Source organism: Camellia sinensis, chromosome 1, assembly GCF_055761805.1.
Source record: "Camellia sinensis isolate YWXY chromosome 1, ASM5576180v1, whole genome shotgun sequence".
In the NCBI taxonomy this organism is placed as follows: domain Eukaryota; kingdom Viridiplantae; phylum Streptophyta; class Magnoliopsida; order Ericales; family Theaceae; genus Camellia; species Camellia sinensis.
In genome coordinates, this window is record NC_138961.1 from 163,543,801 (window position 1) to 163,562,240 (window position 18,440).

General features: G+C 36.5%; 1 protein-coding gene across 1 annotated transcript; it reads right to left on the minus strand.

The window, feature by feature from the left end:
• Nucleotides 1–10,585: 10,585 nt before the first annotated feature.
• On the minus strand, nucleotides 10,586–15,697 carry LOC114287067 (kinase-interacting protein 1). The gene is made up of 2 exons (XM_028230334.2): nucleotides 15,387–15,697; nucleotides 10,586–13,489 (listed from the first exon to the last, which is right to left on the minus strand). Exons 1-2 carry the CDS (start codon nucleotides 15,478–15,480, stop codon nucleotides 10,779–10,781), a joined length of 2,805 nt encoding a protein of 934 aa, XP_028086135.1. The 5' UTR covers nucleotides 15,481–15,697; the 3' UTR covers nucleotides 10,586–10,778.
• Between the last annotated feature and the right edge of the window lie 2,743 nt (nucleotides 15,698–18,440).

Consider the following 18,440-nt stretch of genomic DNA (forward strand, 5'->3'; position numbering starts at 1 on the left):
CACGAATTCAGGCAAACTAGGTGGACGGAAAACAACTTGCTTGGTCACACAGTCAATAGTGGCATGATATTTTTGTAACCAATCCATCCCCAATATTACATCAAAATGATCAATGTTCAAGGGTAGTAAATCAATAAACAGATGCATATCCCCAACCATGATTTCACATGCGGGGTACATATAAGCACATGTCATGGACCCTCCTACGGGTGATGATACGGCTAGCAGATAGTTCATAGGTTCTAAGGGTCTATTCAATTTCCGTGAGAAAGCATGCGATACATATGAATGCGTAGACCCCGAATCAATCAGTACATATGCATTTTGAGTACAAATAGAGAGAATACCTGACACAACGGTCTCGGTATTCTGGACGTCTCCCGGTACTAGGGCGAACACTCAGCCCTGCCTCATGGGCTCTTTCCCGGTAGCTCTGGGGTTAGGCTTTGGTGCTACAGTTGATGCTGCTGCGCTTGGTGCAGCTTTGCTACTAACTTGCGGAGCAGAGGGACAGTCTTTAACCATGTGGCCCACCTTGCCACACCTGTAACAGGCTCCAGATATTCTGTAGCAGACACCCTTGTGCTTCTTGCCACACTCAGGACGGGTGGTATGAACCCACTCCCTTGGCTGGGGCTAGTTGTCGACCCCGTATTCTGTTTCTTGTTGGCTGGGTTGTGCTTGCCTTTCTTGAATTTGAAACCCTGCCTTTTACCATGCCATTCGGTTGTTGGTGTTTCAGATTGTTTCACTGCTGCAATGTTCGACTCGGCCATCAATGCCCGGTCGAGAACACCCACAAAAGTCGGTAGTTTCAACACATTTATTCGGTCAAGAATTGCAACATTAAGGCCACCTTCAAATTTCCTGGCCTTCTTATATTCAGTGTCCACCATGTGTGGTGCATATCTGGCAAGTTCAGTAAATTTGGTTTCATATTCGGCAACCGACGTGGTGCCCTGTTTCAGTTGTTTGAATTCAGTCACTTTCCTATCCCTGACACACTGTGGGAAGTACTTTTCAAAGAAGGACTCCTTGAACTGAGCCCAAGTCATGACAGCATTTGTATCACGGATCAACATCCACCACCTTCTAGCCTCTTTTTGTAGGGTGAAGGTAGCTAACAATACTTTGTTCGCTTCTGAGCACGGAAACACTTCAAATAGTTTCTCTGTTTCCAGAACCCAAGCTTCAGCTTTTAACGGTTCAAGGCCTCCCTGAAAGGATGGCGGTTTCATTTTGCTGAACTTCTGGGTCAGAGCAATAATATCCCCATCATTCACATTCACATTAGGCTCCGGCTGTACCGGAGGAGGAGGAGGTGGGGGCAGTTGGTTCGGTTGTTGTTCAAGTCTAGCAGTTATCAGTTCCATCATTCTTTCCATTCTTTCCATTCTTGCCTCAGTAGATGAGGACTCAGGTTCATTTGCATTGTCCATTTCACTATAAGCAGTTATAACAGTTTTAAACATAAGCAGTCATTTGTTTAACAGTTTACCGCATTAGCATGTATTCAGTCATAACATAACCACACACTTATCATGCTCATGAGATGCCCTAATCACTTTTCTAGGACACCCTATAGCTCATTTGGACACGTGTGTGCGGTATAACTCGTGGTAAGTATCGCTCTGATACCACTCTGTCACAACCCAAACCCGGCCCTATGGGTTTAGCACCGTAACTGGCCAGTAATCCGAGATTACCGAAGGCCTGCTTAACAGTAATACAGTAAAACAGAGTACAGGGCCTGGCGGAAGCCAATACAGTAATTAAACAATGTCCAATGAGCTGTGACAGTCTGTATGCCAAAAAGATTTTTCATGCATTCATACATACACAAACAGTACAGTCTATACAAAATTTACAGTCACACAGTACAGGGACCTACTCCCTTGATAACAGTACAGTTAGTGACTGAGACGGTCTATACAGTAATCCAAACAGTATGGAGACAGACGGGGGGAAAACAAACAAAACACCCCAAAGCCATAGCATGGCAACTCGGAACCTCGCAGTGAGGCACAAAGGCTGGCTTGACAAGACTGGAGTCTAACCCACGCTCCTAGCTCCGATCTGGTGGCTGAGCACCTACATATATATATAAACAGTGAGCTAAAGCCCAGTGAATAACATAATGCGTAAAGAGGTTTAGAATGAATGTCCTTACGGTAATGAAAACAGTTCAATTCAATCAGCATTTCAGTTGTTCAGTACAGTAAACAGTCATATGTGGTACATCCGTTAGCATAACAGTAACAGTAGGTCTTAAAAGACCGAACAGTAATGATGGCCATCAGTCAGTAAACAGTAGTGGCTCCACGAGGGAACCGACAGAGATCTCTGTAACAGTAACAGTAACAGTAAACAGTAGGTACTAAGGATGCCACAGTACAGTTCAGAAATAAAGGACATACATTCATTCAGTAATACCAGTTCAGTAAACAGTTCAGTTCAGTAAACAGTTCAGTTCAGTATTCAAAAGATATCAGTTGAACATATCTTTACACAATTGTTACTCACAGAGTTTGGGCTACAGTATGCTAGAGCGTGTCTCCCCAGTCGCCAACCCTACACAGTTCACAGGTTGAACACACTAAGCTACACAGTTGGGAAATATAATAACTTAATCCCGAGGGCCTCGGTGTGTTCTACATCTATATCCTCAATAAGATGTCTTAAACTAGGCCTAAGAATGCCTAGAATGGGATGAGGATGCACAGATGTACATTTAAAAGCATTTCAGAAAAACAGAGTTCCGCTCGAGCGCAGGTTTCCCCGCTCGAGCGGTAATGCAACAAAGGTACACGCTCGAGCGTAAACTTTCCCGCTCGAGCGTACATAAAAGTACTGGATGGGTGAAATCTCCGCTCGACGCCCGCTCGAGCATGAGATATGACTCCGCTCGAGCGCCCAATCCTCCGCTCGAGCGTACTGCAGAACAGTGCAGAGAGATGCTGGATGCTTGGATTCCACGCTCGAGCGGAACTTACCCCGCTCGAGCGGAAGTGCGAAATCTAGAAAACCCAGATTGCACCTCCAAGCTCAAACTCACACTCAAATGCATCAAAACTCGACCTCTTGGGCTCATTTTCTGAAAAATGTTTATAGACACATAGAATAACATGATTTAAAGCTCAATTTGAGAAATCAAAGCCCAAGGGTGTTTCATCCAAACCCAATTTCAAACCATTTTCCAAGAACAATCCTCAAACATGACATGCATGATCTTAAATCATTTTCAAAGCTTTAATGCTGTTTCAAAAGAGCTTAAACCTTCAAAAACAAGATGAACTCATGGGGTACCACAAAATTATAAACATGCATGCACCATTATACCATGAATTCAACTCAAAACTCATTAATTCAAACATGCATGCATGAAATGAGCTTCAATTCACCATTAATGACCCAAATCATGACTTAGCTCCACAATCTAACATGGACCATGCAACAATCAACTCAAAACATGAACAAGAAGACAATGGAGCTACCTCTAGTCTTGTAGCTCAAGATGGGAGCTCAAATATCCAATCTCCTCAACAATTTCTTCAATTTCCAAACAATTCTACAAGTGAACTCAAGGCTCTCACTTCCTCTCTCTCTAGCTCGGTGGTGTGCTCAAAATATGGCTGAGGAAATGTTTTGTAATGCAAGGCTAAGGCTTCAAATATGAGTAAACAAAGGCCCACTAGATGGCAAAAGTGTAATTACGTCAAACTCTTTAATTAGCTTATTTTAATCTAATTTAATCATACCTAATCAGTTTTCAGGTGAATACACCATAAAATCACATTAATTACGAGGGTCATGGAACATCAATCGGTTTCTAATTCGGCCGCCGATAAGGCCTTCAATTAGCAGTTTAAACATATAAGCATGAACAGATAATCATACAGTTAAACAGATAGAATGCAATTTAGCTAACACATACTCAATCAATTCGGTTTCCAATTTCAGTCAGTCAGTTCAGTACTTTAATCAGTTCAATTATCAGTCATAATCAATTCAGTTTAACGGTAATCGATGGTTATCGGTAATCAATCAGTCATAAGTCGGTGAACAGTATGAGGGTTGTTACAAGTATAGACTATTACGGAATGTGAATGTTAACATTGGATGCTTGTACAGTCACTTACTCAGTGCCTCCATTTTTTTGTAAAGCTTGGACCTTTTGTTTGTCTTGTTTGGACATCTTGGTCCAGACTTTGAACTTGTTGGTCAAGGATAATTTTTTTGGCTACTTCGCTGGTGGATGTTTCTCCACATCTTCAACCATTTCGACTGGATGGGGCTGCTTTTGGCCAGGTAAGTCTGGGTACTGGAAGTCAGGCAAGCGATGTTCTTTGCGATCTTTTTCCTTTATACGCTTGACCTTAGAAGGTGGGCTGATATTGTGTTGCATTGGGCTAGGGGGTTGTTTTTCTGCCATAGCCTGTGTGACAATGTGGACTGACTGGTCATCGTAAAGATCCTGAAGAATTGTTTTATCGCATTCTAAGTCGATGACCAGCTGCGTTAAGCGTTTGATTTCTTTATCCTTCTGCTCCATGCACTTCTTTATTTCGATATTCACGTTGGGCGAGCTGGACTGGTTAAACAATTTATGTTCAAGAGCAGCTATGACTCTTGCCCTTAACTCCATGAAAATTGAAGGTGTTTGTACTTTGCTTCCCATTGCCTTATGACGCCCCAAGCCTTCCGATTTTCTTGGATAAGCACATCAATGATATCAGGTTGGTTTGTGTTTGGTATTACAATAGCTCTGTCATAATGTTGGCTGCTAAATGGAATGTGAATGTCCTCATTACTGTCCTTCAGCTCCACTCCATCCCCAGAAAAATGGGAGTTGCTGCCATTGTGTTGTTCTCCCTTGATGTCAGAAAGGTTGGCAGATGTTCTGGCTGGTTCATAAATTTCAGGCTTCACCTTTAATGTTTTACGCTTGAACTTTTGTAATTCTGTTGGGGTTGCAAAGAGTTCACCGGCATTAACCTGAAAATGGAAAAAATATGTTACTTAACGTATATATTTGGTTGCTGTTATAATGTGAATGTTTTGATCAGTAGTTGAAGACCCTACCTCATTAAAACCCAAATCAGCTAAAGAAGTGGTTTTCATCTTCTTCTGTAAAGCAGTCAGATCCCACTTCACATAGCGAGGAAAAGCATTGGGTCTGTGAGGTTGTAGGATGGTTGTGTGCTCACACAACCAGTACTTCAATAAAACAAGAAACACATATTGTTATTTAGCATTTGCATAGTAATGGCAACCTATGTGAATATTAATCACAGTGGCATTGTTGTGAACATCCCAGTAGTACATTATCATTGAATGTGAACATTCACATCAGTGGTTCAGATGTGAACATTCACATCTGTGAAACGTGAGTGATGTGGCACTGTTGTGAACATTCACAGTAGTATGTTATGAGTGAATGTCATCATTCACATCAGTGATTCAAATGTGAACATTCACATCTGTGAAACATAAGTGATGTGGCACTGTTGTGAACATGCACAGTAGTATGTTATGAGTGAATGTGATCATTCACATCAGTGCTTCAGATGTGAACATTCACATTAGTGAAACATAATTGCCTATGGAGCAGTGTTGTAAACATTCACAGTAGTATATTATGAGTGAATGTGGACATTCGCATCAGTGATTCAGATGTGAACATTCACATCTGTGAAATATAATTGCCTACGGACATTCACATCAGTGGTGCAGATGTCAATGTTCACAGTTGGCTTAGATGAACAACACTGGAGGACATGTGAATGTTATTATTTGACAACATGGGTACTTACCATCAATAACATGACACAGCCGGTGACTTTTGCTGGATTTTTGTCATTTTGGGAAATAGACGATGTCAACATTGTCCTAATTTGCTTGGCCCAATCATATTCTTGCATGCTTTCCAATGGGACCATATGTGCGTAGTAGCCCCATCCTATTGTCTCTCCGCTTGTTGAGAAAAAAAGCTTTTGGCAAGCATACATGCACACTAGTCGGGCAACTTCTTCGTTGTCATCTTTCTTTTTGCCTTTCAATGCCTCGGTCAAAAGGGTGCGTATCCATTTTGAAGTCAATCGGCTGACGTTTTTGCATCTTTTGTTTACAATGCCAGTCTTTGGTTTCGCACTATATGATATGCCCATCGGCTTGTTGCCACAGTCCACACCAAGAATCAGTTTGATGTCGCTGTTGTGTATGTTCATCTTCTTCTCCCCAATGTAGAAGGCATCTTTTGAAGCTTGGTACATTTGTAGTACATGCACAACAACATCATCATACTTCATGCATTTGTCAAGGTCGATCTGATTGTTTCTCAATGCATCAAACAAATTCCAAAAAGGTGTTTGTTGAAGGCACCGAAGCTGTGCTTCTGTGAACTTGGTGGTTTTCATTAATTTGACCAGTCCGGTCATATTAGATCTGTAGTTCACATGGCGCATGTCGACATTGGTGCAAGTATTTGTTTGTGGGGTTTCTTCCTTCACATGGTACTCATCTCTTTTTCTCTTTGCGGTTTTCTTTTGTGCGACATCTGCAAAATGGAGCATTTAAAAAAAATTAAGTGAAGGCTCATGTGATTAGCATAGTAGAACAGATGTGAACATTCACAGCATTTCCACTGATGTGCATGTTCACAGTTGTGTGCGTGGGTGTGAATCACCAGAGTTTGTGTGTGGTTGTGAACATTCACATATGTACATGAATGTGTATTTTGACTGTGTCAGCACAAACACAATGTACATATCGTGTCAGTGTGTGGAAAACAATGCATTTTTATACAACCATGAACACCATTGAAGAACATGTGGATGTTAACACAAACATATAAAATGATGGATCAACTTATTGGATCACCATTAACAATCAACAATACCAACAAGGCAAACATTTGCAATAGGGGGAAAAGAATCAAAATATCCCTACTCATTGGCCCAATATTTTTCAATCCATGTGAATGTTCACAGCATAGAACAACAGCACCAATAATATCTGATTGTCTCAAAATTTTCAGGCAGTGTGAATGTTCACACCATATAAGAACAGCACCAATAATATCTGATTGTCCTACAATTTTCAGGCAATGTGAATGTTCACAGCATAGAACAACAGCACCAATAACATCTGACTCTCCTAAAATTTTCAAGCAATGTGAATGTTCGTAGCCTAGAACTACAGCACCAACAATATCTGACTATCCCAAAATTTCCAGGCAATGTGAATGTTGACAGCATAGAACAACAGCACCAATAATATCTGACTCACCTAAAATTTTTCAGGCAATGTGAATGTTCACAGCCTAGAGCAAAAGCACCAATAATATCTGATTGAACTAAAACTTTCAGGCAATGTGAATGTTCACAGCGTAGAACAACAACACCAATAATATCTGACTCTCTTAAAATTTCTAGGCAATGTGAATGTTGACAGCATAGAACAACAGCACCAATAATATCTGAATCTCCTAAAATTTTCAGGCAATGCGAATGTTCACAACCTAGAACAAAATAAACCAATAATATCTGATTGTTCTACAATTTTCAGGCAATGTGAATGTTCACACCTTTCAACAACAAGAACAACAACAGAATTAGCCAAAGAGTGTCAATGCATGTGAATTTTCACAGCATACAACAACAACACCATTAATACCTGATTACTCAAACATTTTAACTCAATGTAAATGTTCACATCTATTATCAACAGCAACAAAAAAGAATTGGCCAAAACATTTTTGAAACCATGTGAATGTTCACAGCATTGAACAACAACCGAATAACATCTGGAATAATTTGATTATCAAACCATTTTCAATCAATGTGAATGTTCACAGATTTCAATAACAACAACTACAACCAAAACATTTTCGAATGTTGACAGTTGTGAACACAATGTAATGGCAACTGTAATGTTTTTTACTGCAAAAATCAATAAAATTAGGGATTACGATTGAGGGGTTTAGAATAAATGTTAGGGTATGAACAATATGGACTCCTATATATTGTATGCATAGGAAAAGGGAATATTTGTAAAAGTTCACAATGTTGGTTGTTGATAAAGAGGTTTACGGTTTAAATACACGAATGAGTAGAATGCTTACGTTTTTTGCCCATTTTGACGACAAAGATGTTGAGACGAAGGGACGATGCGACGAAGGAATGTATACAGTTTTCTGGGCGTACGAACGACGAAGAAGATGATGAGACGATGTGACGATGGAACGAAGACAGTCTTTTCGGCGTAGGGATGACGGAGAAGATGATGAGGCGATGCGACGATGCAACGATGGAAGGAATACAGTCTTCTGGCCGTTGAGGCGATGTGGAATATGGTTTTGGATTTCTGGACTGTAGAGGTACTGTGCGTGATTTCCTGCGCAAGAATAGAGAGGGGAAGAGAGACGGTTATTAGATTCAAAGAGAGAGAGAGAGAGGGGCGTGTGTTTTTTTGAGGGCTTTTTTGATCTTTTTGTATGAAATGGACCTAATGGAATATTATAAAACACTATGGGTTTTATGGAACAACATTCTTAGATAATGGATTTACTGAAAAAACTCCCAAAAAAAAATTAGGAAAAATTATAAAAACAATCCGTTATAATAAAATAAATCTAAAATTTTTAATCTTATCAATTAAGATTTTTAATTTTTTGATTTTTTTTTTTCAATTTAAACCAATCACTTATAAGTAAAATTGACAGAAAAAAGTTATTTAGTCATTAAATTTATGTAGGTGTATATTTAAAACATCATTTGTTTTTTAAGTTTAAAAGTTTAAAATACCAAATTTTAAAATTAATTTTACTTAATAAAAATAGGCAAATGATTTAAATTGAAATCAAATAAAAATATTATGATTTAAATTGATAAAATTAAAAATTTAGGATTATAAACTACTAATAGATCATAATAATTGGATTTAATTTTCATCAAGTCCTATTGAAAATAAGTCATAATAAAATTGTAGCTAAAAATATTTTTTTTGAAAAAATGTTTGAGGGCCCGAAATCAGTGGCTCGAATTCTGTTCGAAACCCAAAACGACGTCGTTTTGGGTTTCAAAATTTTTTTTTTTTCTTCATTTTCTTTCTTTTCTTCTTCTTCTTCTTCGTTTTGAACACAGGAGAAGAGAAACAGAGGCGAGAGAGAGAAACAGAGGCGAGAGGCAAGAGAGAGTCGTCGCAGCTCGTCGCTCGTCGGCCGATCGTCGCAACTCGTCGCTCGTCGCAGCTCGTCGGCCGATCGTCGCAGCTCATCGGCCGATCATCGCATCGCAGCCCCGCCTCCGCCTCTGCCTCCAGCCCGATTTTGATGGTCCCTCCAATTCTGCTTCTCCTTCTTCTTCCTTTTCAAATTCGAGCCGGGGCTTTCGGGCTCTGTAGCGGGGCTGTTTTTTTTGTGACAATTTTCTACATATGTCGTTAAAAATTGATAATTAATGACTTTATTTTATTATGATTTTTATAAATCTTCGCTAAAACTTAGAATTAATGACGTTTTTTCTGTTACAAAATTTTCAAACTATCGCTAAAAGTTGAAAACAAAACCATCAAAACTTATTGTAACATGCTTGTGTTTCGGTTCTTCAATTAATAAAATCGAAAAGTTTGTTTCGAAGCTCATCTTTTCCACAATCTTGATCAAGTTGAACCATTTACACCCTCAATTATGCCTCCAAGCCACAAATAATTTCAATATTTTAAATTTAACTTCAATGATAATATGGTGCTTCAATTTCGCACCTGAATTTTTAATAAAATCTCATGTATCGTTAATATATTGATTTAATGAATTTCATCTTTCACGTTTCATATATAACAAATTTATGACACATTGTAAAAAAATTTAAATTTTGTGTCTCATCAAGTTAGACTTCAGGGGAAGAATTTCCAAGTAGGCTTTGGAGTTCAGTAAATTCAATATATCAAGTTCCAGCTAGGAACGATCAGAGCTCAGGTCATTGCAAATGCAAAAAAAGATGAAAGCAGGTTGATCTTCAGCAATTCTTAACTCATGTTTCATATATAATGGGTTTTTTTTTTTTTTTTTTTTTTATTTTTATTTTTTGTTCAAAATAAGTGAAACGTGTGTTGCTAGTCGTATTCGGTCAAATGTATGATTAGTAACCACAATTTGCATAGTTTGGGAAATAAATTTAGATGGATGATATTTGATTTCAAAGAGGTCGTTAAGTAAGAGAGCCTCACCAGATAACTCTTTTGATAGAATCAATTATATTTGTGGATAAATGAATGAGGTAAAGTATTTCTTAGTCAACTTTATAATAGTTCTAAGGAAAATCTAATTAAAGGATTGCTAAACAAATCATAAGATGACATGTTGGACCTTTGCAATTCTAGTTCCATGGTCCTTTGCAATTCTAGTTCTATGAGATGTTCTGAAGCAACTGTAGATGATCTTTGTATTGTTCTCCTAATTGGTTTTTGCATGGACGATCGCAAATACCTGTTGACACTTCAAAAATTGATTTATATTACTGATAGATTTTAATGATCCCATGGTACCATTAAGATTCAGAATAACCCAAATGAAATAAAAAGAATGTAATCTATAATGGCTAAGAAGTCCTTATTTTGATACTTCCAAACTTGAACAAAGTCTATTTTTATACAACAATACAAATACCTCTCGGTTTATAAATAAATAAGAAAACCCTTTGTATCCACCCCACTATCATCCCTAAAAACACACTGAGGAATGAGAAAACGGGAAAAACAATCTGAATCAAAATAATAGTTTACATTGGAAGTCCATCTCTAAGATCATGGTTCATTTTTTGATTAATCCGGGAGAAGATTGATGACTTCTTCTTTGATTTAGTCCCAAAGATGAATGACCGTAAAGGAACTCGAGGCCGGCCTGTGGACTGCTTCACTTGTGATTGATTGTTGCTCTTTGATGTAGAGAGCTGAAATTCATCATCCAACGTCGCGAGAGTCTTCTCAATTTCTTTTTGAAGTGCACTTACCTGATCTAAACATGCTTGCAATTCATCTCCAACCTTGTTATTCTCTTGTTTCATGTTTAAAACCTCACCTTGGAACTTTGATGCTTCATGACTAGTGAACGTCATTTCTTCTTCTTCCGCACTTGCTTTCAATGCTTTTGTTATCTCTTCCTGGATGCTACACAACGATGAGAATCTGTGCTGCTGTTCATCTTTCAGCAATGCACTTTGTTCCATCCAGAGTGTTAGTTCAGTCTGTATTTCTCTCATGTGCTTGTATAGTGGCCAGACATCTGATTTTATGTCTGTTGTAGCACTTCCTGCTAGATTTAACTTTTCTTTTTCCTTGAGTTTTGCTATTTCAGATTGTAAATCCTGGAACCTGGTTTTAAATTTTGGTATCTGGTGGAATGAAGTGCTAAATTTTAACCAGAAATCCAAGTTGTCGCCCTGAAGTGCATCAATATTCTTTCGAAGCTTTTCTTCAATTGGTGAGATGTATTGAGGCCGGTCGATTAAAACCAATTTGATTTCTTCTTTTTCCTCCTCCTTTTCAGGAGGAAGAAGAATAGAGACAGGTTGGTTGTCTTCTATCAAATCCTTATTTTCAGCAAAACTTTCTTGCAAAAGATTCAGTTTTTGACGCAAGGACTTAATTTCTTGATCCCTCTTTGAAATAGCACTCCTCAGTTGTCTTAGTTGAACTGTCGTTTCACAAAGGCTGTCTTGACTTCTCTTTTGCACATCACCGAGCTTCTTCCTAGCGTCTTTGTAATTTCTCAAAATTACACTGTACTCTGTTAAAAGAATGTCTTCTTTATCCTCAAGTCCATTTAGGAGCATCTCCCGCCATTTTAGCTCATCGACTTTCTTTGCTGCCACCTTTTGTGGTTCAGTGTTGACAACATTATCTGTTGTTTGGAACACACCATGTTTATCAACCTTATCCAATGATTTTGAGTCTTCCTGTGCCTCAGAAATTGTATCTGCATCATCATTATATGACTGCATTTGAATGACTTTTTCTTCTTCTTCCTTTTCTTCTTGAGTGTTGACAGAAATACTTACAACCTGTTCATTTGTGTCCCCTGCTATTGTTTCTTTGCCAGGACTTTCCAAATCTTTGTGTTTTTCCATCTCTTCTGGCATTTTGACTTGAGCAGATAGCTCTTTTTCTTCTTGTAATGATTCCATATACTTGAGGTCTTGATCAGGCTTCATATTATGTAGTGTCTCCGACAGGTGATCAAGACTACAACGAGCTTCAGTGAAATCTGATTGGAGGCTGTTGCTTTGCTTTTCAATATTATGGTTTAGATCTTGAAGTCCATCAAACTTTTTCTCCATCTCACTCAACTTGTTGGTCAAAGTGTTTGCGCCATCTATCAGAGTTGCCTTATCATCTTCCAAGATCTGAATTTGTGATTGAAGATCATCGGTTTCTGTCCTTAATCTATCTATAAGAGCTGTTTGAGAAGAAACTGAAGTTTCCAGGCTAATCACCTTACTCACAAGCTCATTAATCTTCTCTGCTAGATCTGTCACAGTGAAAGGTTCTTTGGAGTCTACCTCAAAGTACTCCATAATCTTCTCATGTAAAGTGTCCAATTCATCTCTCGCTTGTGTCACATCACCTTCATTTGAGTTCAAGCATTGTGGTTCCTCTCCTTCTTTCCCATATTCATCTTCGACATTTGTCTTTTCTTCGTCAGCTTGTTGGTCAGGAAGAAACTTGTGCTTTAGGGACCTAAGTTTCTCTCGAGCATCCTCAACCCTTTTGTACTCTGCTCTTGCCTCTGAGTTCGACCTCTCTTGTTTCTCCTGCAATTGAGCCAATACCTCTTCGCATGATTGTAGAGCCGCTTCTGCCATTAAAGCTCGAGCTTCATCATCCTCAATGACCTTGGTCACCCCGAATTCATCTTGCAAGTTGAAAACTCTCTCTTGTAGTTCTGTGGTCTGGTTCTCGATTTCCCAATACTTTGCAAGCCCACTTTCATAAAAGCTCTTCACATACTCTCTCACAGTTTGTAGGCCCAAAATTTCTTTATGAAGCTTGTCAACCTCATCAAATGCCTCAGAGTTGCTCAAACCAGATTCAGTAGAAGCAGTTTTACTAACATTTACTTCTTTTGATGACTCCTTGTTTTGCAGTTTCTTTGATGCTGGTGATAAGTTCAAGTCTCTACTTGGAAACTTTGGAACCTTTGTTGATGCTTGTGAAAGATTCTTTGGAGCTCTAGAAGAACCATAGTTGTCTTCTTCATCCATTGCTAATTGGGCTCGTTCTGGAAAAACAGTAGCAATGGTGTTGTTGGCATTTTGCAACTCTGTAGATAAGTGGTCATACCGTTCGGCCAAGGCACGGTAAGCTCGGTAAGATTCTTCAACAAAGGTTACTAGCTCTGGCCTTCTCTTATAATACATTTCTGCCCTCTTGGCAAAGGAGTCTCCATCCTCTTCAATGAGTTTAAGCATACTCTCCACCATTCCTTCCATGTCTGCAGTTCCATAGAATATTGTTGGTATGGAATGGATAAAGAATAGACCCATTTGGAATTGGGTAAATTCCAAGAAATGTTTATCAAATTAACATGTTTTAGCAATAAGATTTTAACCAACCGCCCAAAAAATGGCAGAAAAATTAGAAGACAATGATAAACTTCAACAAAAATATTCGAATATTGCTTCTCAACAAAATCTGATAGAAACTTTGATAACTTGAAGTTTATTCAGGTTTGATAAATGTCAGTAATTTTAAGAACACTAACGAATGTAACAATAAATGTATACACAATGTTCGGTGGGTTTCATATCAAATGAAAACCTACATGCAGACTTCATATTGTAGTTGGTAAATATGCTAGCGTTAATCAATTTGGTCTGAATTCTCCAACACCATTGAAATTTCAATTGAATTACTATTACTAAATTAAAATAATTATTAAGGACTTTCTTGTGTTTTTTTTTTTGTTAAATTTTTTTTTTTAAATAACTTGAAAATTTTATGTAGAGAACTTTTTTCAAAATCTATTTTTGGGAAAATACTTTAAAAACAACACTTTTGTTTTATGAAAAAAAGGTCAGTTATTTTCATATAAAATTAGAAATGATATATGCTTTCAAACTTTTTCATTGGTATATTTTTTTTCAAATACATTACCAACAAACCCTAATATTTTTATGGGAATTGTTTTCTTGATAATAGACAAGTCCATATAAATGCTTTATAAGGGTAATCATATATAAATAAAATTTTCACACAGAATCAGGGACGTAACTAGGATTTTAGCACTAAAGGGGGTCAAAAGATGAATATATTTTTTCACCAAACACACATGCACATATATGTGTACAATATGCTATACATGTACGATTTTATTATTGAAGAGGTCAAAAGAATAAATTTTTTCACCAAATACACAGCACACATATATGTACAATATGATATAATAGAACAGAATGCAAAATAAAGATTTTTTTTTTTAAAAAAAAAAAAAAAGAGAGAACGAAGATGGAGAAAAAAATGAGATTTGGGTAAATTACCCTTGAGATTTGAGAAAATATAGTTAGCATTACACTTTTGACATAATTATACTATTCTTCCTTGAGGTTTTAATTCACATAACAATTATATAATTTTTTATCAGTAATTCATTAGTCATATGAATGAAAAAATAATGGTGTCATTTCTTTTCTACTATGGTGCATATTTATCTTTGTTTATTTCAATGTTTACTCATCATCTGTATTAATTTCAATCACTTTAACCTCATTAAAAAGGAAATCAATATAATTTTATCAAAATTGTTAAATTAACTATATTTTCTCCAAATCTTAAGGGAGGTAAGTGCAATTTACTTTTCTTTTTTTTTTTAGAAGGCCATTTTATTATATACAAAATGGCATATATTAGCAGGGTGAGCACAACCCTCATAATTTTCTGCTAGTTTTCGCTCTATACAGAATTGTATATCATTTATATTCAATCATTAACATTAAAATGCTCATCACTATTATTATTAATGACAAGGATAATAATGGTAGAATGACCATGTTTTCTTATTATGTTATGTTTACTACATTATGTCTCAATACCGTATTAATTTAAAGGATTTCACCACTCTTATTTGTTATTAATACATTTTCAACACAAGGTGTTAAACACAATATAACAAAGAAAACACAGTCATCCTAGCATTATTCTTAAAAGAATGCAATTGTCACTTCATTTTGGTTTGAAATTTTATCTAAAAATTCTGTAAGAATATCATTTTCCAAATAGAATAATGACAAACATTTTGTATCATACCTATGATTAATTGTGATAAACATTTTGTATTTATTATATAAAAATATAAACCAAAACCCAAATGGTGGTGGTGGTTTTGTTAGTACCTTGAAGGCTTTGTTCGAGCCATTTTGATTGCTTTGTTCTGACATGGCTTGCCCACCACCATGAGTATGCATTGCTTGCAGCTCTCTGCAACATCTCTCTAATTTGAACTTTTTTTTTTCTTTCTTTCTCTCTCTACCCCATGGACATGAAACTCTTTCCCTCCCAAAACAAGGACACAACAAAGATAGGAAGCCCTTGGAGGTTTAGGAAGTGAAAAAGTTCCATGTATATATGGAGCACTTTTCAAGGTTTTGAGATAGAAAAGTAAACATGGGAAACAATAAGAAAAAGGAATGAAGGTAATCTGCATAGTCAAGTCCCCAACCTAATCATGGTTTTATGGTTGAGAGTTACGTTCTCCCGAATTAAGCGTTGGACCCTCCATTTTGAAAAAAGCCCAAATAAGAAAGAGACAGCCATCCAATCGATGATAATGACCATTTTGTCATGTGTTGGCACTCACATAAAGAAAGAAAACATATCTTCTCTATGTTTTATTGGAATAACTTTTATATGTCGATAAGACATTTATATGCAAATAAGATATATATTTTTTTATTATTGTGATTAGTTTTGATGGTATGATTCATTACCTTTATAGTAGATATTTGAGAAATAATAAAATACATACATTTATGATTGATATAAAGTGATGTCACATCATACCCTAATGCATTCAAAAATTTCTCCTTCTACTACATTACAACCTTAATTTTGAAGACATCATCATTAGGCCAGAAGGCCCGCGGCCTGGCTCACGTCCATTTGGGTTTTTTGTCCGGCCTATGTTGGCCAGGTTAAGTGAGACTAGGCCGTTTGGGTCAAGCTCATTGGGAAAGACTTGGCCAGAAGGTTTTGTCCCACTCGCCGACCTAATTCGAGACCTCCAAAAATCCAAAAAAAAAAAAAAAAACTTAGGCTCAGCCCAGGAATGAGGATCCTCTCCTTGCAGTTCCTGTGTTGCACCCGTCCTTGCAGGCTTTCGGGTCTACTTTTAAGCCTAATTTTGATAATCTGAACCGTTCATATTTTATGATTTATTCAGTATATCATACCTGTAAAAAATCAAGTTGATCGGATATCAGAAAGTATGTGTTCGAAAAATTGAACTAAAAACTATTTTTTAAAGAATTTAATAAACAATTTTCCGAACATATGCTTTCTGATATCCGATCAACTTGATTTTTTACAGGTATGATATACTAAATAAATCATAAAATATGAACGGTTCGGATTATTAAAATTGGGCCTAAAAGTAGACCCGAAGACCTGCAAGGACGAGCGCAAGTATGAAGCTGCAAGGAGAGAACCTTGGCTCCAGCCCAGGAATGAGGATCCTCTCCTTGCAGTTCCTGTGCTTGCACCCGTCCTTGCAGGCTTTCGGGTCTACTTTTAGGCCTAATTTTGATAATCTGAACCGTTCATATTTTATGATTTATTCAGTATATCATACCTGTAAAAAATCAAGTTGATCGGATATCAGAAAGTATGTGTTCGAAAAATTGAACTAAAAACTATTTTTTAAAGAATTTAATAAACAATTTTCCGAACATATGCTTTCTGATATCCGATCAACTTGATTTTTTACAGGTATGATATACTAAATAAATCATAAAATATGAACGGTTCGGATTATTAAAATTGGGCCTAAAAGTAGACCCGAAGACCTGCAAGGACGAGCGCAAGTATGAAGCTGCAAGGAGAGAATCTTGGCTCCAGCCCAGGAATGAGGATCCTCTCCTTGCAGTTCCTGTGCTTGCACCCGTCCTTGCAGGCTTTCGGGTCTACTTTTAGGCCTAATTTTGATAATCTGAACCGTTCATATTTTATGATTTATTCAGTATATCATACCTGTAAAAAATCAAGTTGATCGGATATCAGAAAGTATGTGTTCGAAAAATTGAACTAAAAACTATTTTTTAAAAAATTTAATAAACAATTTTCCGAACATATGCTTTCTGATATCCGATTAACTTGATTTTTTACAGGTATGATATACTAAATAAATCATAAAATATGAACGGTTCGGATTATTAAAATTGGGCCTAAAAGTAGACCCGAAGACCTGCAAGGACGAGCGCAAGTATGAAGCTGCAAGGAGAGAACCTTGGCTCTCAGCCCAGAGGGGGCTTGGCCTCCATTTTTGCAGGTCAGTCCTATGATAACGCACGCATACATTTATGTCAACGCAGCATCTACTTCTAAAATTTTATGTTGTTATTTATGATAAATTATATTCACCTTCTTATAGTTTGGAAAAATTATAACAAGTCTTGTAATTTTTGTATAATTACACCTAATTTCTTTTTAGTATGGTTAAAGGATTAAAATTAATGTAAATATAATGTGGAGACATAAAGATAAACAATATAAAATATATATACATATATATATATATATATATTTTAAATAAATGATAATATCATTTTTTTTTTATCTATATGACTAACAAATTTTTGATAAAAATGGAGTTAAGTATTATGTGCATTAAAACTTTCTGGAGAGTCTAATGTAATTATGTCAAATTTATAAGATTTACTATATTTTTTTACAATTTCAAGAGATCAGTGTAATTTACCCTATTATTTATTATGTTAGTTTAATTATCAATACTGCATTAGACGTATACTGATTTGGGATCCCTTACGCTAGTATTTTATTTAAATAAAATGGTAGGTATAATATAACATAAAAATGTGATAAGTATGACATTATTAGTTATGGAAATGGCTTCCCTCCTCGAGGATACTTTGGGCCCGTGGGGGCCCACCACGAGTCTTGTTTCGATAATTCAAACCGTTCAAGGTGTAGAACTCGTCGAGTACTATATGCCTGTAAAAAATTGAGTAATATTTTGAATTTTTTTTATTTGAAATTAAAAAAATAGTGTATGAAAAAATTTTAGAGGGATGATCTTCTCGAATGCTACTATTTATGAGATTTTATTTTGATAATTTAAATCATTTGATTTTTAGACCACAACATGTAAAATACTGATAAAAAAAATTAAAGTGATTTGAAATCGGAAAATTATACAATAATTTCAAAGTACT